This window comes from Gymnogyps californianus, chromosome 1 (assembly GCF_018139145.2).
Source record: "Gymnogyps californianus isolate 813 chromosome 1, ASM1813914v2, whole genome shotgun sequence".
NCBI lineage: Eukaryota > Metazoa > Chordata > Aves > Accipitriformes > Cathartidae > Gymnogyps > Gymnogyps californianus.
Window position 1 is genome coordinate 186726789 of NC_059471.1, and position 24474 is coordinate 186751262.

General features: G+C 39.2%; 1 protein-coding gene across 1 annotated transcript in view; it reads right to left on the reverse strand.

Annotated features, from left to right (window-relative positions):
• CNTN1 (contactin 1) overlaps positions 1-24000 on the reverse strand; it is a 103858-nt gene extending 79858 nt beyond the window's left edge. The window contains exons 1-3 of the mRNA XM_050903305.1: positions 23883-24000; positions 3584-3713; positions 619-791 (exon numbers count right to left, since the gene is read on the reverse strand). Of these exons, the coding sequence (XP_050759262.1) occupies positions 619-791; positions 3584-3713; positions 23883-23994 (415 nt within the window). The 5' untranslated portion in view covers positions 23995-24000. The remainder of the gene's footprint in view (positions 1-618; positions 792-3583; positions 3714-23882) is intronic.
• Positions 24001-24474: the final 474 nt, after the last annotated feature.

Consider the following 24474-nt stretch of genomic DNA (forward strand, 5'->3'; position numbering starts at 1 on the left):
AATTCTGTCTTCAGTCAGTAACATTTTACATTACTCTTCATGTAGTACATGAGTTTTTTACAATGCATGTATTTGTTGACAGTGCAGGTCTGTGCATACACGTGCATTCACAAGACTAGTTCATGATTGTCAGAAGCTGACAGAAATGTCCCCCAGCAGGGTCTTCATCGTAGCCTAGGAGTCAGGGAGCACGCTTTACTAGTGAGTGCCATGCCTTCCTCCTGCAGGCATCCCAGTTGCATTTGCACGGCAGCAGCGCCTCATCACCATATGCCCCCACTTGCGTCTTTCTTCTGTGACTATTTCCCCTCAGGTCCTACCATGATTTAAAAAGACTCTGGACATTATTATCTCAAGATCCGGTTCCATGAGTCTCTTCAATTAATAATGTAACAATAACTCACTGAGAAGGATGTCATGTCAGCTGAATGCTAAAGATTATAAAATGTTTACAAAACTTATTTTGTGTTGATCTCTGCAGACTAAGGCACTTAAGATATTGTTTTTACAGAGTAATACAGCTATAGCACATGTTAGCAGAAGACACTGCAGTGTAAAACATTGGGCATTTCAAGCTAACCATAATGTTTCTACGTTTTGACGTAAACATCGGCTTACATCCAAAACTCAGAGTGGCTTCACTGCTTCTGACAGTTCCAAAGATATTCGACACTACACAGACATATTTTCCAGCATCCCTTGATTTCTCTGGATTATTGATAACAAGTCTGCCTCCCACCATACTGTAGCGATCCTTTGTTAAATCAATATCCCAGTTGTTGAGTTTCCACCTATTAAAAAAGAAAAGCCAGATGTAAGATTTGGCCCAAAAAACCAAACCTGGTAAGAAATATGATTTCAAAAATAACTCATAAGTAGTGATAAACTAGACAGGAAGTTATTAATATGCTTCTATATATGTTTTAAGTTTTTCTTCAGCAAGAACCACAGATTTGAACTCCATAGGTCTTTTAAACATAACAGTCTCAGGCTGCTTCAGCCTTCTCAGAGATGTGACATCATAGGTTAAAATCTGATTGCTGGCCATGTAGTAAAGGATGCCTGAGCTGGCCATGCATGAGCTAGCTAGTGATCAAGCACTGGGATTATAAACCTATCCTCAAATAGTTATCTAAGGCCAAATTGGCTAAGAAAATATTCCCTCTGAACCTTTAAAGTATGGACTAATTAAATTTTTAAGAGCTTTTTGCAAACTTGCTGTAGGGGATGAAAATGTTTCATAAAGCCTAACGTGCCAGTGAAGTCAGTGCAAAAACAGCGGCACGCCTGATTTAAGACCTACTTACTACATTCAGAAAATTGCTGGACCCTCTCACCTTAATTACTGTAAAACCCCACAGCCAGTTCACTGAGACACTGTAACTTTCACTTCAGGGACTACGAGAAGAACTCGGTGGCCCAGGTCTGGCCCTTACTGATTTCTACTGATTTAAAAAAAGTTAAAATAGATGGAGTGGGAATCAGCACTCATGATTTATATCTATATTTTTATCTATTACTGTGTCCACAAGGGGGAGCCCATAACCTTCTGTGAAAGGAACTGCACGTTTCCTGAGCACAAATAGGAAAGATGCAACTTAAATATATTTAAAGATCATAAAATCCTTTCAGTGTAAATAATTTTTTGTCACAAGGTACAGAGGGGAATTAGTGTTTGAAAATGAGAGCGCATATCCTATGTGTTCCTTCCTTACTGAAGATGTACCAAAATATACAGAATACTCATTTGGAAGCTGAAATTGCAATTGTCATAGAAAGAAACAATAATAAAAGTGGTATTAACAAAAAATAAATTAAAAATAAATAATGAAATGGCAGGATTTTCAAGATGCAGTAAATAGTATTTAGGTTTTACAGGATTTTAGAAGTATCACTTCAGTCCTGCGAGGCATACTACACGTCTGTATTACAAATAATAAATCCTCTGTTCAGAAATACCTAGGAATAACTGTCATGAGGACAGCTTATGCTGCAATGAAAAAGTGACAGGAAGGACTTACCTACCTCTTAGACAGGAGAATTTTGGCTCAGGAACTGTTGGAGGGCTAAGAAATGAAGATAATATATCGAGGTAGACTAAAATAATGATGTTGGGAAATAAGGAAAGTGGCCTTATTCTGTATTGCAATTATCATCACATCAGCTATCAGCACTAATTGTCAGATCTGTTCCTAGATAGAAGAGCTCTGGATGTGTGAGGCAATTCTTCCAGAGTGACTTCACTAGTTCAGATTTTGCAGAGCCCATGACAGATAAAGAAGAATGCTAAAATTTATGTGGAGCCTGTAATCACTCTATAGATGGCATGTTTACATAGCCTTGCAGACAGGGTGGAGTCGTCTCTGGACAAACTGGACGTGATGAGGAAGTACATCAGAAGGGTATCAAATCTAAGTGTATCTGATCTCTCCACACTTCCAGTACTTTCCAAGCATGGGGAGAGCAAACAAGCGCAACAGCAAAATGCCACATAGAAAAACTTGTAAAGATACTAGAGCCAGGGATCGTATTCAAAAGGGGTATTCTAGTTTCCCCTCAAATCCTTCAATCACACGTGGTTCTGTATATGTAGACAACCTGTAAGTGTATTTAAAAAAAAGGCAATGGAGACTAGCTAAGCTGTTTTGATGGAAGAATACTACAGTTGACCACAATACTGTAACAGATTTAAAAGAATAGCCAGCAGACTCAACTGCTTTTTCTGTCCTAGAAGCCAAGAGCCTAGGAACACATGTGAGTATTGGGGGCAGATCATAGGATCATAGGATAATTTAATGAGATGGATCTCTTTTGCTGGCAAGAAATTGTGTCTGTCCCTTACTATGATGACAGCAGTTTTCTGCCCATCACTAGGTTGTAAATTAGGCATGGTCTTAATAGTGACAATCTTAAGTACATTCCTCCATATATAACAAGCAGATAATGGCCGACAAACTCATATGGATGCCCCGAGATCTCACAACGAAGCAGAACTGCTCTGCTAGTAACAACACAATTATTGTGAAAGAGGTCATATGTGAATCTCTACTAAAACGAGTTGAAACGTTTTTCCAGAATAAAGTTTTTCATGTCTTCAGTAGCATAGCAGACACATTCTTGAGCATCTCTCTACAACATGGTGGAGGCAAAAGCAACATAGGATGTAGAATATCCAGGTTCAACAGCCAGTCCTTCCTCTTTCAGAGTAAAATAGGATAAAAAAGCTGTTCTGAATCAAGAAGAACAAGGACTTGAATCTCAGTCATCCTTAGCCTAAGCTAGAAAGATAGCCTTTTAATTATTTTTTAAAGGTCACTTTTTTTTTTTGCATCTGGATCAGTATTCCTTTCAAAAGCTGAAAACATTTAACACAACAGGAATATACTGTTTTCAACACTGTCTAGACATTTTGGCAAATTGAATCAAGGTTGATTCTTACTCAAAAATTGCAAATCTCCCCATTTTTGTCTGCCTTGAAGACTTTGTATCGACCTGTTAATACAGTCAATCATTTAATACCACAACCTGAAACACTCAATGAGTAAAATACTTAAGACCTGAAAATCAAAACAAGAGAGGTTACCTGTAAGTAGGAAAAGGAATTGCTCGAGCTCTGCAGTTCATTGAAACTTGTCCATCTGAAGATTCTTCTGGATAGATGGTATCGATGGGTTGCTCCTCAAAAACGGGTCCATAACCTTTGTTTCCTTCCTCTGAAAAAATGGTAGTTTGAAATTAATCACTTTTTAATTAGTAGTCAAACTGAAGATGAATTTACATCACACCTTCCAGATTCAAAAGGCAAAGGGTAAATAGTGAGCCACCCAAAATCAAGTTCTATATGCATCAACAAAACCAGAGAAGTATGGATAATAGAAGTGCTGGCCTTCCTTCACTGACCCCTGCTTCATTCCTGTCTTCTGAGAACTGAAGTAACTCAAAACTATGTTCCTGTAGAACTACCTTCCCTGCCTTCTCCGCTGACATCATCAATTATTTGTCACAGTTTATGCCAAATGTGATGGAGATAATTATGAATTGAAGATATGCCCTTTAGGAATGCAGTGAGACCAACTTACTTCACAGAGGCCAACAAATTCTCATCAAACAGGTCCAGATCCAAAACAACTATCCAAACATTAAGTGTTTCTTATCTTATAACCTAATCAGCTCCCATGGTTTTATATATTCAGAAAGCATCTTTACTGCACCAGACAAAAAAACCCTTATGTTGGAGATCAAAGCTGAGAATTACATTGTTTCCAGAACATACTTCCTGTCTTTCCTTTCAAGCTCAGGTATATGTATATGTCAACCTTCTCCCCTCCAAAATAAAATTTTTTAAAGAAGTCCCACATTGAAAACAATTTAAGTTTGTAAAGTCAAGCACTTAAAGGTGAATAAATGTCAAACAGGTTTGACAACAAACTATTTGTTTTTAATCTTTATGCTCCATTTGCTGATGCTGTTGTAAAGGTTGCAGGCTCTGCCTGCCCCTGCTGCATTCCCTTCTCCTTCATCTCCTCCAAGCGTACAGGACTGCTCTTTGGGGTCTGTAAAAGCAAGACTAGGAGCAAAGGTGAAACGCTCTGGGAAAACTCTGCTCAGTAAATCCAGGATGTAACCGTTTTTTTCTGTGGTAACGGCAAATGTGCATTCTAGGTACAGAATGGCACTGTGAAGAGATGGTGTGTGCTCCGTACAGATAAAATTTTTAGACAACACAGCTGTCTAATTCTCACAGGTCTCTACCGAGACTGAACTAACAGTATGGACACTTGTAAGCAAACTCATGGGAAAAGCGAAGTAGTACATGATTGCTTCAAGGTTCACTTTCCATTCAAGTTCAGAGCCTTGCTCCAAATGCTAGAGATGCCAGAGATCTGGAAAATGACTGCAAGAATCTTGTAATACAAGGGAAACAAACAAAACAAACACAGTTTTCCTAATAAGATCTTCAGAGATGGCTGAATCATTTTAGCTTAAAAATTTCCAAAAGCAATGGTTAAGGATGGAAAAATCCTAACTTTTTGCAATAGTATCTGTGTTGCCTATAAAAATCTGCTATGTCTTGTAATGCTACATTTAAAAAATCTTCACAGATCGAGAGATAAATTGGCAATGTAATAGACGAATATTGTATTCGTACAAATTATGATTTTGTACTCATCCTCTTACAAGTCTTGCCTTTGGTTATAAAACATTTAGACTAAATTAGACAGTTTTTAGAAAACCTAAAAGAGAAGAAAGATCTAGCTATATAACTAAAGAATGCAAATTATGTCAGTGTTAAAATATCATATATACATAAAACTATCCTTTCGCATATATCTTTTTTATTGTTCCTAAATTCCATATTCCTAGATAGATACTGGATTACAGCACTAGCAGAAGACTGGTTACAGATAAAAAGTAAGTTCCCTTTCCAGTTCAAGTTTGGGGAAAAAATCACCATTTCCCTTGGGGATAGGAGCAGGTCCAGAAGGCACTGTTATGCTGTGACATGTATGGTCAGGCAACTTCATTTTTAAAAACTAATTCATGTAATGAGACATCTTTCAAAGAAGCAAAGAAGAGCAACTAGAAAGAAAGGCAGAGCTTTTGAAAAATGGTCTGCTTTCTTTGATATTTTAAAGCACAACACTATGTAAAAATCTACATATTGCTAGATCAAAAGAAGTAATTTCAGACTGAGAAGGCAAGAATCACATATTCACTCAGAGCCTGGAATGACTGAGCCACAAACCTGATGGCACTTTCTGTGCAGTTCTTAAATATGAATACAGAATAACAATGGCCTCTAGCAGCAGATAGTGATATCATATGCAGCTGGTTCTTTCCACCTTAGGACTCAAATGATCCTACAGACCACTTAGGCATTTCATGGCATGCATTTTTAACACTGCCAGCACTATTAATTATACTGAGTGAACGTCTGTTTCTCACACCGATCAAATATGCTTTATAAGGGCACTTCTGCTGCAATGTATTATGAATCTGGTTTCAGATGTCTGGCTGAGCAGAAAAAGATGCGCAGACTGAATGTCAGGTGTGGCAACCAATAAACCTTTCATTCTCAGATGTAAGCTGAGCGTGGACCAGTGATATAAAACAGCATGGGGGAGAAAAGAGAAGAGAAAGGGGTTGTGAAAAGATCACCAAGAAATATTCACACTTTAAGTGAAGTACCACGCCTGTGTGATGAAGTTTGGAGAGTGAGGAAGGGCAGACTAAGAGTACAAGGAAAAAGATCAGCTCACTGAAGTTGTGCCTACAAGAAAAAGGGGAGAAGTAAAAGTAGGGAAAGGAAGAAGGAAATGGATACATTAGATAAACTGAGGTTGAGAAGAAAAGCACATTTCATCTGTTCTGGTCCTGCTTTAGACAAGAGGATGGACTACCTGACCTCTCAAACACCCTTACTGCCCTATTTTCTGGGTACATTTCTTGTGATTTATATTTTAAATTGGAGAAAAAGCTATCACCTAATTCTGACTATTCGAGGCATTCTTCAGTGAATTCTGCAAACAATATTCAGATTTTTCAACAGTGCTAAAATGTATTATGAAGTCTTTGCAAAGGTCAAGAAAATCTCTACACAGCTGATGAGATCATGGTTTCTGTATAAGAGCCGTTGCTGCTGGAAGGTGGCTCTGTTATCCCTTCTCCAAGCAACGCTTTCCAGCTGGGCAGTGTCATTTTCCCTCTAGCCATTCCTGCAACACCTCTCACGCTTGTCTGACTTCTTAGGTAGCTGCTAAAGCTAAAGAGAGTGGAAATCTATTAAATTCTAGCTTTCTGGGTTAGTTTCCTGCCAGTTTAGTGAGGTCAATTTGTGCCAGTGCAAAGGGTGGAATAGGAGCAGGGGTATAGGCTTCCACCTTTTGAGTGGAAAAAAGTTGTCTTATTAACCGAACCATCTGAAAGAACCACTGCCTAAGACAGATAGATATATCTGAAAGCCTTAACACTACTTACAGAAGAGCTACAAAATTATACTAGTACACCTTTATGTCTCTGCACAAGCCTGTGAGAGATCATAATATATAATATCCAACACATTCAGAGAAAAGATACCAAAAGGGTTTCTGAAAATAACAATCAGAAACCACCTGAAGCAGTTATTTTCAAGTCATCTCAAGAAACTTCATCAGCAGAGGGAAAAGGAAGGCACAATAAAAAGGCTTATTCAGTGCATCCTAATTCTGTATATATTTAATTCAGGAAATGTCCAACTCTTCCATATAAACATATTTTTTAAAAATTAACTAGCTTTCAAATTACTTAGTTTTGCATGGTATACACTAATGTAGAACACAGAGACAAAGAGGTTTTCCAGCCCATACACACTCCTGTTGTATTACTTAGGTCATAAAAAGAACAATTAAAAACAAATCAGTAGCCAATCATCCTTGTATCAATCCTCTACGGATCTCCCTTCACCTCACATCCTTCCATGTCCTAACCATTTGCCCACTCAAATGACCTCGCAGCCTCTATGCACCCTGCTCCGGGTTCTCCCTCTCATGTCCTTCTCCTCGACAAGGAAATTATGCTTATCTGTAAATATAAAGGTAACGCAAAACTTTCAGTATAGCCACCATATAGGTCCACTTCTCATGTCTTATTTCCAAAAGCCTAATCACTGTCTGTTGTTGTTAGAGAGCATATTTCATCAGTTCAGTATTTATTTTCATAATATAATTCTATATACATTTATTAATTCTATGTATTGCTCTAATTACACTGACACTAAATTACTCATGTCAGGTACAAATTTGGCATAAATTTAACAACACAGCAGACAAATTCTGACTTGATTTTTGAAAGATGAATGACTTGAGCAAAGCTGCCCTGGATGTAAGTCACCATAACAATGGTAGGAAGAAGGGAAGGGACTGATTCGTCAAAACCAAATGCAGTTATTGTACATTAGAAATACTCTAAATTAACCGTGTAACCTTCCAGCTTAGCTTACAGGTCTTCATTTAAAAACACATTTAGGGAAATGATTATTTCAGTTCCTGATACTAGAGGGTCTCCTTATCTGTCCTTTATATGCGCTTGCTGCAGACAGGAAGAAGGTTGAGTAGGGGTGGGGAGAGTATGGTCACTTGGTCAGTTTGGGATTTGAGGATCAGGAGTCTGAGACGTGGAGAAGATATGTGGTAAGAGCATGCCAGGGATGAAGCCTGGGACACTGTGAAAAAGGGAGGATGCAGGTATTAGGTCTATGACCTAACGCAAGACATACGTACTCCTAATATTGAGGGCAACATGCCTTCCATCTTTTCACTTTTGATTTTCCCAAATACATGAATTTTAATCCTTTTAAATACAGCAAATGACCTGTTGGGTTTTTTAATTGTAAAAATCACTAAAAAAGGGTGACTGATTACCTGGTATTTCTCCCTACCTGATCTCAGCAGATCCTACCAGATCTACCGTATCGAATCATCTCAAAAGGTGTCCTTTTGACTGATTCTAAAAACCCTCCAATAAGTAAGACTTCATAATTTATTTTAGCAAATATATTCCAATGCCTAACAATGCTTACAATTAGAAGATTTTTCTTTTTAACATCTAAATTTTAGTATCTAAAGATCTTCAACTTTTGGACCTTTTTATTGAACTCTCTAATTTTACTAAGAGTTATCATATTAGATCTGAGTTTCATCTTCTCGTATTCTACCGGCCTCTTGGGTCTTTCCTCTTATTAGTAAGAAATAATGAAGAAAAAATTGCACCAAGAGTATTTGCACACAACCACTCATCTTGCTCTTCATGTTCAATGGAAGTCTTTAAATATAAATATAATATTTACATTCTACATAGTATTAAGCAACTATGCCAACCTGTTACTACCATAGACAACATAAAATATTGAACCCAAACCATCAATTTCAGTGGGTTAGAGTGCTGAGCAAAAAATTCCTCTGTCGAGAGAAAGCGGAGTTAGTTTGCTTCTTTCAACACCAGTCATCCAAATCACTTTCAGACAAGTCAATTTATTTTATTATCAGCTAATTCAATCCTTACATGCATCTAATTAATTTTGAAAATCGATTTTACTCATAGATTAAGGATAATGTCATGAAGTAAAGCTGCTTATAATTATAGGAACTGCTGTGTGTGTGAGCACAACCAGAAAGGCAAGTTAAAAATATGTAGTTTATTAAAGACTATTGCGAATTTTTTTAGTTCATAGGAGAAAACAGCAGTTCTTGGGCTTATTTTTTCCAATACAGAAAATTAAATAAAACCTAATTGTTTACTTTTGTCTTACTCATTCTCAGCTACAGATTGCACATATCGCAATGTTTTTAGGGGTTGTTTTATGTGTGGCAAATCATGGAACATAAAATGCTTTTAAAGGCTTTTCTTATAGATAATCTGGGTTTGCAGCACTCCAGTATCTCAAACCTTAATGAGATGACACAGAGGAGATAAAGTTCAATAAATGAAGTTATGACAAGAATAGTAACTCCTTCTGTCTTCTTTCTTTCTACTATGTCTACTTTCTACTATGTCTACTTCCTTGTGTACTGTAATAAATTCAAAGACTCTTGATATTAAGTGTAGGATTTATCTCACGTAATTTTAAAACTTCGGGATTTTATCCAAACTAGTCATATGGGCTTTCTTTCGAGGGCTCAGACAAGCATTTCCAGCAAGGAATTCAGATATCCCATTCTCTCTTCATCAAACACAGAGAAAGCTGAAACCTGTATCACATACCCAACCTTCAGATGGTTAAAACAAAGCACGATGAATCTTCCCATAAGGGAGGCTGGATTTACCTGACTGCATCTGTGCAACACGACCCGGAGTCTCTCAGCTGAGCCCACTAGCCAAAGCCTACTCCTGGCACTGAACCCAGAACCAAAGCCTCCTCCTGGAGCTGAACCTTCTGAGGTAGCTGTAGCACCATCACTAGCAACAACAGGAACGCTAATGGCAATTTATCTCCCATTTCTTCAAGTGTTAAGATTCAGGAGGGAGGGTACAATGATGGCACAGCCCACTCCCACAACTGATGAGGGAATTATTATTATACACTTGGTTCTACCTGTTTTGCAGCAGCATCTAGAAACATCTGTGGAAGGTCAGGGAGTACCTGGTCAGGCAGTACTAAGAAAACAGTCTTTGCCCTATAGAAATTATTATTCCATTCCAGTGCAGCACCAGAAGTGCAACTGCACTTTCTGCTTCTTACTTGTTCCGCAGGGCTCAGACACCCAAAGAACATAGAGAAGGTCAAGCACAAAGAGATACTATTGTCCTTACACCCTCACTTGTCCAAAGATAAGTGTACCTGTTCCTTCTTAGCCAAATTTGAACATCCTCTAGTGGATGTCATAGAAATACACATTTTTGTCCATGAACCTTATGCAGAAATGTATTGAAACAGCAATTTTATCAATATATAGGAACATAATTTCCACCATACCAGATAACTCATCAGTTCCTTTTCCAAACTTTCCAAATATTTTTTTTGATGCAATACGTCTACATATCACTTACTGCCAGTGCAGATACCACATTTGGATCCATAGATAATAAATCTCAAAGCATAGGTTTAATCTATGAAGTTCCTGGGGGTAAAACTACTGTCTCTTTGGGTATCTGCCTTCATGGGACTGTAAAGTCCAGAGAACTTTCCTAAATCCATTTATGAAGCAGAATTTAGTACTCAGATTAAATATGACATCAGATATGACAAATGGGTATGTGTGAAGCTGAAGACAGCTCATGAATTCAGGAATTTTCTGTTTTATAATAGATCCGAGAAAATGGTAACCCCAGGCAGCTGGCACATCGTGGCTGAAGTAAGGCATCTTACTCATGCTGTAGTACTTCGTTTAACAGAGTCAGACTCATCACCACCACCACCAATCTTTAATGACTCTTTCTAGGTTCAGTCATGATCTTCTCTTTTTTCTATCAGTTCTACACTTGGATAGCTTCAAGAGAGTTAGGAATTTCCTGGATCAGCACCGACGAGGTGAGAATTGGCCGCTGGTGCATTGTTTTGCAGGACACCAGGTTAAAGGAGCAAGCTGCAGCACAGCAAACCCAGTGCAGTACATTTCCTCTGACTTTTGTTGCCACTTTCAGCACTGGGAATCATAAGGCTGATGTGTATCATACAGGCAGGGAACGCACACTAAGAACGGAAGAGTCTTAATCAGGACTTCTTTATCATATGGCAAAAAATTTGGAAAAGGGAAAAAAAGACCACTATGTTTACTGGTAGATGCCGCTACTAATAATTACACATTACTTCACAGTTAACATTTAACAACCACCGTAATTCAAATATATCTATTTTCTTCTGCTCATGGACAGTTGCCACAAGTACACAGGGAGTTACTTTATACGTCATCTGAGACGTTATTTTGTATGGAACCCGAAATGGATCATTCCTGCAACTTAATTATTTGTACAGATTGCTGCCTGTCTTTTCACTACACTTATTCTCACATTTTGCATAATCAATTCTTTATCTAATCTGAATACAGAAAAGTAGAAGAAAACAGAAAATTCCCAAAGGGAATAGTATACTGTAATTTTACTGTTAGTCTTTTATAATGATTTGCTCAAATGTCTCTCAAAGACAGGTCACTAAACCATGTTTGGACACTTGTGCATCATTCTGTCTTCATTTGGCTAGTATGAGAATAAGCAAAAATGTTATAAATTAATATTTACTCTCACTTTCTAATTTGATATACTGAGAGATTGCAAGTACACCTTCATTTTCTACATTCTTTACAAGATATATCTTTCCATGTTGGCTTAAAGGGTAGTTATAATCTATATTTCATGGAGGAGCTGTGGAATATTCTTTACTTAAAAGTAAAAATAATCTTTTAACTTTGTCCTTATTCACGAAGTTATTAATGCCTTTTCTTTCTGGAATGTACAAAAGTGACCCACATTTGGTTTCAGAACAGAATTGTCCTGGCTGATATATAGTGTTACCACACAATTTTTTATAAAGTTATATATTTCAAGTGATTCATCAGAAATGGTGAATATATAATTATGTGGCAATTCATTGGGAAAGTAGGTTAAATAGGAAGTCAAATGTGAGATCAAGTCACTTAAATCATTCACATATTGTGAATCACGTGCAAGAGATTTTTAATGGATGTCCATTTGTATATTTCCCTTATTTGTTCTAAAGTGCCTTTAATCTCACTAAATCCCCAAATTAAACCACAAAAAAATAGAGAAGTAATTGAATCTTAATAAGGGAAATGGCTGATTAAACAAAAAGGAGCAAGCGTTCCCTTAACCAGTACTTAGGGCACTCAGGCTTCTGGAAGGGCTCCCAGAACCAGCACCATTTAAAAAGTACTTTACTCAGGAAGAACAACTTGCTTGCACGTGTCAAACAGAAAAACATCAGTGTGTAAGGTAACATATGCAAAAGAAAATAACAGAGGAAATGATGACAGATATTACTAAAATACAGTGAAGGGCTGGCAGTAAAACATGCAGGGCTATATATGCCTACGAATCCATATGTTCGGAAACCACAGTGGATGTATCCTAAGGCCCTAATCCTGCAAACACTTCTGTACATGCATTCAACTCCATAGTAAGAAAATCCAAAGCTCCAAGACCGGAAGACCAAACCTCTATATACCACAAGAGAGTGCTGAAAACTAAAGGGAGAAAAATTTGAATGCTCTTCAAGACCTACAGATTGCATACTTTAGCAAACAAATTATCATTTTGCTTTAAAAAAGGCAAAGCTGTATGAATTTTCCTTTCAGAATGTCTGCATAAAACAGTTCATTTTGAAGATAATTGTAAGGAGGTTAGCAGTATTTTTTTGATGGATAAATGCCTAATAACTCTACTGTAATGAAAATATATTTTCAATGAAAGACGGTAACAGTTTGTCATGTTTTAACCGCAGCCAGCAATTATGCACCACACAGCTGCTCCCTCACTCCTTCCCCCTCCCAGTGGGATGGGGAGACAAATGGGAAAAAAGGTAAAACCCATGGGTTGAAATAATGTTTTAATAACTAAAGTACAATATAATACTAACAATAATGATAATGAAATACAATAATAATAATAATGATAATAATAATAATAATAATAATGAAAAGGAATATAACAAAAAAAAGGGAAAAAAAAGAAAAAATAGGAAAAAAAAGAAAAAAAAAAAGAAATAAAACTAAAGGAAAAAAAACCCTAGTGATGCACAATGCAATTGCTCACCATCCACTGACCGATGCCCCAGCAGCGATCCGCCCCTCCCAGCAAACTCCCCTGTATTTATATACTGGGCATGACGTTCCATGGTATGGAATACCCCTTTGGCTAGTTCGGGTCAGCTGTCCTTGCTATGCTCCCTCCCAGCTTCTTGCACACCTGCTTGCTGGCAGAGCATGGGAAACTGAAAAGTCCTTAACTTAGGATAAGCGCTACTTAGCAACAACTAAAACATCAGCGTGTTATCAACATTATTCTCACACTAAATCCAAAACCCAGCACTGTACCAGCTGCTAAGAAGAAAATTAACTCTATCCCAGCCAAAACCAGGACAATACCCACCCTTTACTCTATACCATTTACGCCATGCTTAGGTCCCACAATTTCCAATACATTTCCAATTAATCATCACCACTTTTCCTGTCTTTTAACATACACACACAGATATCATCCCCACAGTCTATGGGCCATCTCTATCAAACATCTGTTCAGTTCATCCAGTCCATGACTTTGGGCACCATTTGTCATAACAGTCTGTCTGGGCAGGAGGGATGGTGCAAAGTCCGCTCAGTCGGCAGAGCAGGATCTGGCTTTGGTGCAGTGTAGTGGGCAGATGACATTGGGCGCAGCAGGAGGATGGTGTGTAGTGTCGGATTGTTGCATGCTGAAGTCAGTCCTGGTTCCATCACTACTGCACTTCACTCAGTTTTGTCAAAGTTCATTCTTCATTGATCTAAGTGATTCTTACTGTAATACCATCGATATAGCATATAACAATTACAATAATGATGACATACAGTGGCAGGATTACATAGCAATAAACATCATACAATTTAATCTATTGGCTATTCTCACCTAAAATCAAATCCCCTTGAGGCACACATCGGACTTCCCCATCCTTCCACATCACCCACCAAGTGCACCCAGGTCCTTGAGCAAAAGCAATCCCATGAATGGGTTTCCCTTTCCATGAGGTAGGAGTAACCCAGACTGTCTTCCCTAGCATATTTTTTATGTGCACTACAGGTACTTCATCACCTTCTACAGTATGTAAAAGTTCTAATTGGGCAGGACCAGCCTCGTTGACAGATCCTCTAGTGTTGACTAACCAGGTGGCTTTTGCTAAATCTGTATCCCAATGTTTAAAGGTCCCACCCCACATTGGTCTCAATGTAGTCTTCAACAGTCCATTGTATCGCTCAATCTTCCCGGAGGCTGGTGCACGATAAGGGATGTGATACACCCACTCAATGCCGTGCTCTTTGGCCCAGGTGTCTATGAGGTTGTTTCGGAAATGAGTCCCGTTGTCCGACTCAATTCTTTCTGGGGTGCCGTGTCGCCACAAGACTTGCTTCTCAAGGCCCAGGACAGTGTTCCGGGCGGTGGCGTGGGGCACGGGATATGTTTCCAGCCATCTGGTGGTAGCTTCCACCATTGTAAGCACATGGCACTTGCCTTGGCGGGTTTGTGGGAGTGCGACATAGTCAATCTGCCAGGCCTCCCCATATTTACATTTCAGCCATCGTCCCCCATACCAAAGAGGCTTTAACTGCTTGGCTTGCTTAATTGCAGCACATGTTTCACATTCATGGATAACCTGTGCGATAGTGTCCATGGTCAGGTCCACCCCTTGATCACAAGCCCATCTATATGTTGCATCTCTTCCTTGATGACCTGTGGTGCCATGGGCCCACTGAGCCATAAATAATTCACCCTTATGTTGCCAATCCAGATCTACCTAAGCCACTTCAATCTTAGCAGTCCAGTCTACCTGCTGGTTGTTTTGATGTTCTTCAGTGGCCCAACTCTTAGGTATGTGAGCATCTACGTGATGCACTTTCACAACCAGGTTCTCTAGCCAGGACGCAATATCTTGCCACAATGAGGCAGCCCAGATGGGTTTACCTCTGCGTTGCCAGTTACTCCGCTTCCATTGCTGCAACCACCCCCACAGAGCATTTGCCACCATCCATGAGTCAGTATAGAGATAAAGCACTGGCCACTTTTCTCGTTCAGCAATTTCTAAAGCCAGCTGGATGGCTTTCACCTCTGCAAACTGACTCGATTCACCTTCTCCTTCTGCAGTTTCTGCAACTTGTCGTATAGGACTCCATACAGCCGCCTTCCACCTCCGATGCTTTCCTATAATGACAGGACCTATCAGTAAACAGGGCATATTGCCTCTCATTTTCTGGCAGTTTATTATACAGTGGGGCCTCTTCAGCATGTGTCACCTCCTCCGGTGATATTCCAAAATCTTTGCCTTCTGGCCAGTCGGCGATCACTTGCAGAATTCCTGGGCGACTGGGGTTTCCTATTGGAGTTCGTTGTGTGATCAGTGCAATCCACTTACTCCACGTAGCATCAGTTGCATGATGTGTAGAGGGACCTTCCCTTGAACATCCAGCCAGCACGGGCAGTCGGGGTGCTAATAGAAGCTGTGTTTCAGTACCAACCTCTTCCGACGCAGCTCAAACTCCTTCATATGCTGCCAGTATCTCTTTTTCAGTTGGAGTATAGCGGGCCTCGGATCCTCTGTACCCCCGACTCCAAAACCCTAGGGGTCGACCTCGGGCCTCCCCAGGTGCGTTCTGCCAGAGACTCCAGGTAGGGCCATTCTCCCCGGCTGCAGTATAGAGCACATTGCTAACATCTGGTTCTGCCCAGACTGGCCCAAGGGCTTCTGCATGAACAACCTCCCGTTTAATTTGTTCAAAGGCTTGTTGTTGCTCAGGGCCCCATTTACAATCGTTCTTCTTCCGAGTCACCTGATAGAGAGGGCTTACAATCATACGTGATTTGGAATATGCATTCTCCAAAACCCCACAATGCCTAAGAAAGCTTGTGTTTCCTGTTTACTAGTCGGTGGAGACATAGCTGCTATTTTATTGATCACATCCATTGGGATGTGACGACGTCATCTTGCCATTTTATCCCTAAAAACTGCATGTCCTGTGCAGGTCCCTTCACCTTACTTTGTTTTATGGCAAAACCAGCTTTCAGAAGAATTTGGATTATTTTCTCCCCTTTCTCAAAAACAACTTCTGCTGTGTTGCCCCATACGATGATGTCATCAATGTATTGCAGGTGTTCTGGAGCTTCACCCTGTTCCAGTGCATTCTGGATTAGTCCATGGCAAATGGTGGGGCTGTGTTTCCACCTCTGGGGCAGTCGATTCCAGATGTACTGGATGCCCCTCCAAGTAAAAGCAAACTGTGGCCGGCACTCTGCTGCCAAAGGGACTGAGAAAAATGCATTAGCGATATCAGTTGTGGCGTACCACTTGGCTGCCTTTGACTCCAGTTCATATTGAAGTTCTAGCATGTCTGGCATGGCAGCACTCAGCGGTGGTGTGACTTCATTCAGGCCACGATAGTCTACTGTTAGTCTCCACTCTCCATTAGACTTTTGCGCTGGTCATATGGGACTGTTTAAAGGTGAGCGAATTTTGCTGATCACTCCTTGGCTCTCCAGTCGATGAATCAGCGTATGGATGGGAATCGGAGAGTCTCAGTGGGTGCGATATTGCCGTTGGTGCACCATTGTGGTAGCTATTGGCACCCGTTGTTCTTCAACCCTCACCAACCCCACAACCGAAGGGTCCTCAGAGAGACCAGGCAAGGTGGACAACTGTTCAATTTCCTCTGTCTCTAAGACAGTTATACCAAAGGTCCACCGGTACCCTTTTGGGTCCTTGAAATACCCTCTCCTGAGATAATTTATGCCAAGGATGCATGGAGCCTCTGGGCCAGTTGCAATGGGGTGTTTTTGCCACTCATTCCCAGTTAGGCTTATTTCAGCCTCCAATACAGTTAGCTTTTGGGATCCCCCTGTCACCCCAGAAATACAAATGGGTTCTACCTCTTTATAGCTTGATGGCACTAGAGTACACTGTGCACCAGTGTCTACTAGAGCCTTATACTCCTGCGGGTCTGATGTGCCAGGCCATCGGATCCACACAGTCCAATAAACCTGGTCGTCCCTCTCCTCCACCTGGCTGGAGACAGGACCCCTCTAGTCCTGGTCATAAGATTCTCCACTCACTTTTTGTAAAAATGGATTAGAATTCCTTCTCATAGGATCAGGAGTACGATCAGCCCCTCCACTCTGTCTGGAGTGTACCAGCTACTGTACAAGCTACTAAGAAGAAAATTAACTCTATCCCAGCCTAAACCAGGACATGGTTTCAGTAAGGGATGGCTACAAGAGCTTCTGCTGGAAATATTAAGATCTTTACCTTCACCTTCAGGAAGGGTAAAATGGTAACACTGTTTGCTTGACGCAAATAATAATGAGACAGCATTGCAAGTACTTATTTAAGTTCATTAAAAGCCTCTCATATTTTTTCAGGAACTTGATCCATCACAAAATTTAAGCACGTAAGTTGATACAAATCAACAAGCTTACGTATAAGTGCAATGTTAAGCACATGTTCAAGTCCTCTGCTGGATAAGAATCAACTTGATTCTAAAAACACCACAAATTGTGACGTGAATATTGATAGCAAATCACAGTGAAAAGTTTTCCAAAGGTCAATGTCAGAAAGAAGCTAAAACAGGTGGAAAACCTTAAGATCCCATCACTCCCACTGCGCACCGATATAAAATCATGTTAATTAGCATCTTTATTTTTCTAATGAGCCTTCTCCTTCTCTTTCTGTTCCGGCTTCCTGTACACCTCTCTATTTCCCTGGCACTTAACCTTGCCAAAAGTGGCTGCTCAAGACAGTCATTTGGTATCACTCTCATCAGTATTGATCTACCCGACAGTGTTGTATCCTGTTACATATTTTCACATGAGAGAGGGACAAAGATCTGTTGACACAGCGCATGGCTAGATTAACCTTGAATGCTAATGGATGCTGAACAGAAGAGCCATGGACTCATTCATTATCTTAACTATCACTAAGTCGTCAGGCCCCGTATCAGCATCGCAAGCCTAGAAACCATTTGATATTTAGAAGTAGATCTTGTACTGTTTTCTATTTGTCACAGAAATGAGGACCTACTAGTATCTGAGAAGCTCAAGCTCAGAAACAAGATGGTCTGGGAATGAGCCAAAATATCTCTACCAGGCTCACAGGAAGGTAAACAAGGCACTTGCAGGTTTCTGAGCATTATGATCACAAAACACATTATGATATTTACTTACAAATGTCAGACACTCTGCAGTAGCATTAAAGGGTCTTCTAAGATCCAAGCAGGGACATGGCAGACAAGGTAAACAGGTATTAAGTATATTCATCCACTTTGTGTTTTAGAAGAAAATGCATATCTCTCTTTAGCAATTGTGAATAATGCCATATGTTGTGGTAAAAAGCTTTAAATGTAGATTCTGGCCCTCAGTTCATAACATGTATTTTTGAACTTACTGTTCCGGAGAAAATCCAAGCTATATATAATTTAAGGTTTGGGGGTTGTATTTTTTTTTACTTCTCTCATAATCAAGTGGGAAAAGCTGCACTTGGCATTCATGGGAAGCTTATGTGCTGAAGCAGTGATGTGTTTGTGTCCACAGAACTCATGATGTAGCATTTTGTGGTCTATAAAGAAGATTCCGTCATCCTGATAGAGAAGAGGTACCAGTGTAAGCCAGCAAGACGCTGAAGGGACATCAGTTTCCTAGAACCAGTCAGCACTCAAACAGAAAAGTATCCACTCAGGCAGTCCCACTTCATATTATATGAAAAGGTTAGATCGTCTTTGGGAAGTCTGCCTCTACTTTTCTGGACTGAAAAGAGCAGGAGAATTACTCCTATCTCATATGTGCCAGTGAAGTCCTTGAAGAGCCGTGTAGTTAATTACGTAGTTCCTCCTTTACAGCAAGTTTCAGGTATGAAAAGCTCCAACCCTTGGCAGAGCAAGTTTCTCCACTTATGCCTAAGAATGACAGGGTACAGTTTGTTTGTCCTCTCAGACTGCCAAGAGGAAGGCCAGCCAATACCAATTATAGTACTTTTAAACATACTCACATTTGCCTATTAGATACTTAAATCATTTAGGTGATTCTTCCTTAAAAACATAAGTGTTACTTCAAAAGTGACTTAAGAGCCTAACAAGTTGATCTCATGGGAAAGCCAGTGCTAGGCAAATTAGGGATGAAGGTAACGTGCAGTAGTTACTCTGCACAATCTCCCCACACAAGCCTTCCAAGTGCATATGAAATACCAGCAACGTGCTCAGAAATTCAGCATGCTGTCTATAGCATCCTCATGTACACACCAAAATAACTGCCCTGCACTGAGAGGCCCCGTGCCTTACTGGCTTTCTTGCTTTACCAGCTTTCACTGAAGCTTGGGGTCCTAGTAATTTTTAAAATAAGGCATCAGGTTCCCTAAAAAGCAGAAGTGCTTTTGACATTTTTACCGCTCGAGTATTACCTCATTTTGCACGACCCAAAATAGTCACTAGAGTGACAAGCTGCCTTTTGAGGCCTGATCTGACCCAAACTCAGGTACTGCCTGGCTCTGCACTATGAAATCCCAAGGTAAAAAGTAGAACAGTTTGATCAGAAATAAAATATCGGAGGAACACAGTAACATTTTTTGCTATTGATTCCTCTTATAGCCAAATGTAATCAAGTATTCATTAAGCACAATAAAATATAGGGCATTTGCTGCTTTTAATTAGTCTTTTTGAGGAAGAAACAAAACAAGCCTGTTGCTGAAAAAGACTCTTAATCCTTTTGGTGCAAGGTTATTATCCAAAGTGAAGACATACTTTGGTTCATTGATTTATATGGGATGTACTAGATGAAAGAAAAGTTTAAAACTCAGACTTAGCAATAGCACATTAATTTAATGGGGAGTCAAAGGCAACTTAGAAGTATGTTGGAGAGAACTCAGATGTCAGGGGAAAGAGGAGAAGAGTCAAATATTACCAGTAACAGGCAGGAAATAACGTTTTTGGCAGTGGACTGACAAACATCACAATGTTCCCTGAGGAGTGATTTGCTGCTCTCATTTGCCTTGCACTGCTCAAAGTGCACTCTGAAAAGCAACCCTTATTATAACTGTCTGTTCTATCAGTAAGTGAAAGACCAAATTACTTACGGCTTTTTCATCAATTTATATCTGCAAGACTACATTTCAAGCACTAATTTACCTGGAAAATAAATATTGCTCCTGTCTCATTGCAGAAGATGATCTCTGCCTAAACTTCTGATGCACTGATTCGCGTAATATTTGCTTCCCTTCAGTCAAGTAAGTGCACATTCCCCACTGATGGGAAATGGCCAGTCATTGTAACAACTCTCAGCTTCTGCCTTTGATTGCCACAAAACAGAACTGGCTAAAAGTCACAGCAAACTCCAAGGCAAGCTCCAAATTTCTAAAAAATATGTATTTCAGTTTGGGGAAAAAAGTCTTTCTAAATTTCCTGCAGCAGGAAAAAGATCAATTTGGAAACAGGTAAAAACTCTTAGCTTAGAGTGTCAGAATACCTGTTAACCTTTCAGGCCAAATTCTGAACATCTCAAGTCAGTGTAGCTTCAGGTTTTCAGCTTCCTAGCTCCTTGTTTCCCAAATACTTGTAGCTGGTAAGTCTGAAAGCTCTCGATGCTCAATCAAATGCATGAATTCTGAATACTTCCAGTTTTTCTGGCTGATATCTTTGAACTTGGGACAGACCATATGGTGAGATATCTCAAAGGACATCATTGACCCTGGAAGCTATCAGTTTCCTGGCTCCAGAGTAGTTAATATAGTAGGCCTGTTTAGGAGCCATGGGTTGCAATAACCTTGACTAGTGGCTCCAGAGTCACGGATTGGTTTGCCCAAAGGCAACTTACAGGGTAGAATCACCTAGAACTGTGAGTCCAGCACCACAGGAGGCAAGGTAAGCCAAATATACTTCCAAAGAAACCCCATGTTTTGTTAAAAAGTGCTAAAGCAACTTTTTTTAATATTCTGCTTTCAACATCTGCTCCCAGCTAACTTGTCTCTTCACTCTGGTGCTTGGTGTGTCTTGTTATTGAAATGAGAACTCATGATCTTTACTCAAAAACTATCCCCGATTCCCACATTCTCCATTACTGTTGACATTGCCAGCATTCCCCTTCATAGTATCATGTGTGAAAGAACACCTCCTAGAACTTGACTTGATCACTCTAATTGTGCTCCTTCTTTCACTACAGTATATTTCACTTTTTAACCATACTGTGAACACTCCCAAGCAACCCTTTATATTTCATCTCGGTTACTGCAGCTACGTATTTTCTGGATACCATGACATTTTCATTGCTAAGAAATACACTGAAAAGGAAAATTTGCTAAGACTAACTGCCAGTAGCTCTAGCAATCATTTGAAATGAGAAACCCTCCAGCAAGGTTCAAGTGCTGAGGCAGAGCAAAGACTGCAACATCAGATTTATATAATCCAGACAGGTGCCATAAAACCTAGATGACAGAAGCAGACTTACTCTCAACTTAAATGGATATTTAATTATTTATGCAAAGTAGAGCAGGTCCAAGAACAGAGAGTGTGTGCGCTACTCAGCCTTGCAATAATACACTGGAAATAACAAACTCCCTCTGATTGTATAAGACTATGAATCTTCCACATTGGAGGATGGTGCCATATCTTTAGAGGTGGTGGTAGGTCTTATCTTTGGCTTTTGATGAAAAATGCAAGCAAGTATTTATTCCATACCAGAAGATAAGTTAGGAATTTTCTTTGAACTGGTAACAGCACTATTAGAACCTGCCCCCATTCAAAACTCTTCACACCAATGACTCCTGTTCTCCTTGCAGGAATCTAACACAGCCAAGTACAGTCAAGTGAGATATCAAATGAACATTGCTATGAATATATCAATGTATACTCAAACTGCATGCAATATCATCATAGCCATCTTTGTTCCTCCTATGTCACTTACTCATGACCCTCATAGCACACAATCTTCCCATGTCATTCTAAGGCACCTGACAGGAGGTGCGTTCTGCTGCCAAGATTTCTGGCTTCTGTGCACAACCGCAATGTGCATAATACACAAGTAATAGCATTAATCATCGGTCCTGCCCACCAAGAAATTAACTGAACATTTGTTCTCGGTGACTGACTCAACTTTTTTAGCAACTAATGTCCAGCACTTGCTTGGCTACTGCAGCTGATGATTTTGTTTGATGTCAACATGTCCAGAGCAAAACCACATGTGTAACATTCCTGATGATAGTTGACAGCCTTCCCTCCCCCCCCCCCCCCCAGGAAAAGCCCAGTATTGAATTAAAGTGGTGAGTTTTAAGTTTTAATTTTGGTGCTATCAGCAACCCTCATATCTCAACAAAGAAAAAGCCCTTGAAACACATAATAAATACATTGTAAGCACGAGATCACAACATTTTAAAGGTCTTGATTTTTATTAGCCATCATCAGTATATCCTCCAGCAAACTCAGATATGGAATAAAGAACTGTGTTCAAACCTTTCATAGAATAGTGTTCTCACTAAACCAGAAAGCACTCTTGTGAGCTATGGAGTAATTTCTTAAAGGCAATGAGCTTACATCACAGTATTAATCAGATTTTTTGACTCAATAATACAAACAATATGGTCTCATGGTAGTGAAATTGAGCCAATGCCTGAAATGCTAGGCCAGATTAAGCAAGACTATGAACACCTCACTTCAGTTAGGAACTCATTAATTACATAAAGAACCCCCCAAAACACAAGAATGTTTTATGAAACGCAGTAGAACTAGCTTTACGAGTAACTTTTCCCTCAAAGTAGGGAAGGATCTAAAGCCTACCTTGAAAATAACCGAAACATTAGTACACAATATTTGCACTTTTCAAACATCAATCAATATTGTGTGTATGCACAGTTTAATTATTCTGCTTTTTACATTTTCTGATCTCAGTTCATACAGTCTGTACATAAGCAAAATGTTTCCTTTCTTGAGCTCTGCTTATGCTGGCAATCCAATTCATCACAGCAACTAAAAACCAGCATTCATTTAAATTGGCATGGAAGTCTGAAACAAGCTTTATAAATCTCAAAGTTGTTTGGAACAGTTGGAACAGAAACTAGATTTTAATTCTGAATTTTAACTTTCCAAAGAGCTCCTATCTCTTAGAACTGAACCAAAATTTCAGTTGCAAACATCTCTGTAATTTCAGATGTTCGAAATATGACTCCTGAATGTTTTAGTATCTATGGCCCCATCTCTGAAATGTTTTACAATTTGTAATTTAAAATTAAAGTCAGTATATGCAGCATTGCCCCACTGTATTATGAAAACTATCACTATATCGTGCTGGTGGAATTTTGTGAATTTTAGATGGTGTCTATATTATAGAATTTTGTGTTTAGTGTCTCTTCTTATGGACATATTTCCATTCTTCTAATCATGTTGATCGTCTGTGCACAAATAGATGGTTGATACATTTTTTATAATCTAGAGAGAATTAATTCCACATACCACATTAGAATAGACAAAAACAAATTTAAAGTCCAGATTTGTCTTTTTGCAAGCTTTTAATTATGGCATCCATTCTAGTAAGTATGCTTCCTTACAGTTTCATCATTCACATTTAGTAATTCATTGTATCTGCACAAATAAATTAAAGCCATACAAACAGCATAATTGACCTTGAAATGCATAAAACTGACAACAGTTAGTTAAACGAATTAACATGGGAGGTCATCTTACCTGCCAGGCAGAAGATGAAACAGGGTGTAATTAGATGATAGATGAAGAGCCACATGGTTATCTTCTGTTCCGTGATTATCTCAAAAGGAATTGTGCCTTGCAGTACCAGCATTCAGAGAGCTAAAAATACCTGATTACAGAGAAAGAAAAAGGAGTGAATAATTCTGACATAAGGCTTTATCTCATATCACATTTCACTTGCCAGATTATCTGTCTAAACTGAATACTTAAGAGTTAATTTTTATAGAATCTTTTGAATAATAAATGCATTATCAAATTTGCTGGATCAAGTTAATGATCACTTTTATTCAGAGAGCACACTGTTTAAGAGTACTCAGATTTTCCAGTGATAGTATGTAATATGGTAAATATTAATACTGAACATCCTCTTTTAGACTCATCTTCCTAAACCAGATCCTCTCTCTGTGAACACTTCACATTATTAGAAATATTAAAATATTACATAGATTGCAATAAAATAAGGGAAGTCCAGATTCTATCCTCCTTCATCTCAGTAAATACTACATTACAATTATTTCAAAGTCTGTAAAAAGACAATTACAGTGAAACTGAAGTACATTAATCTCTTTCA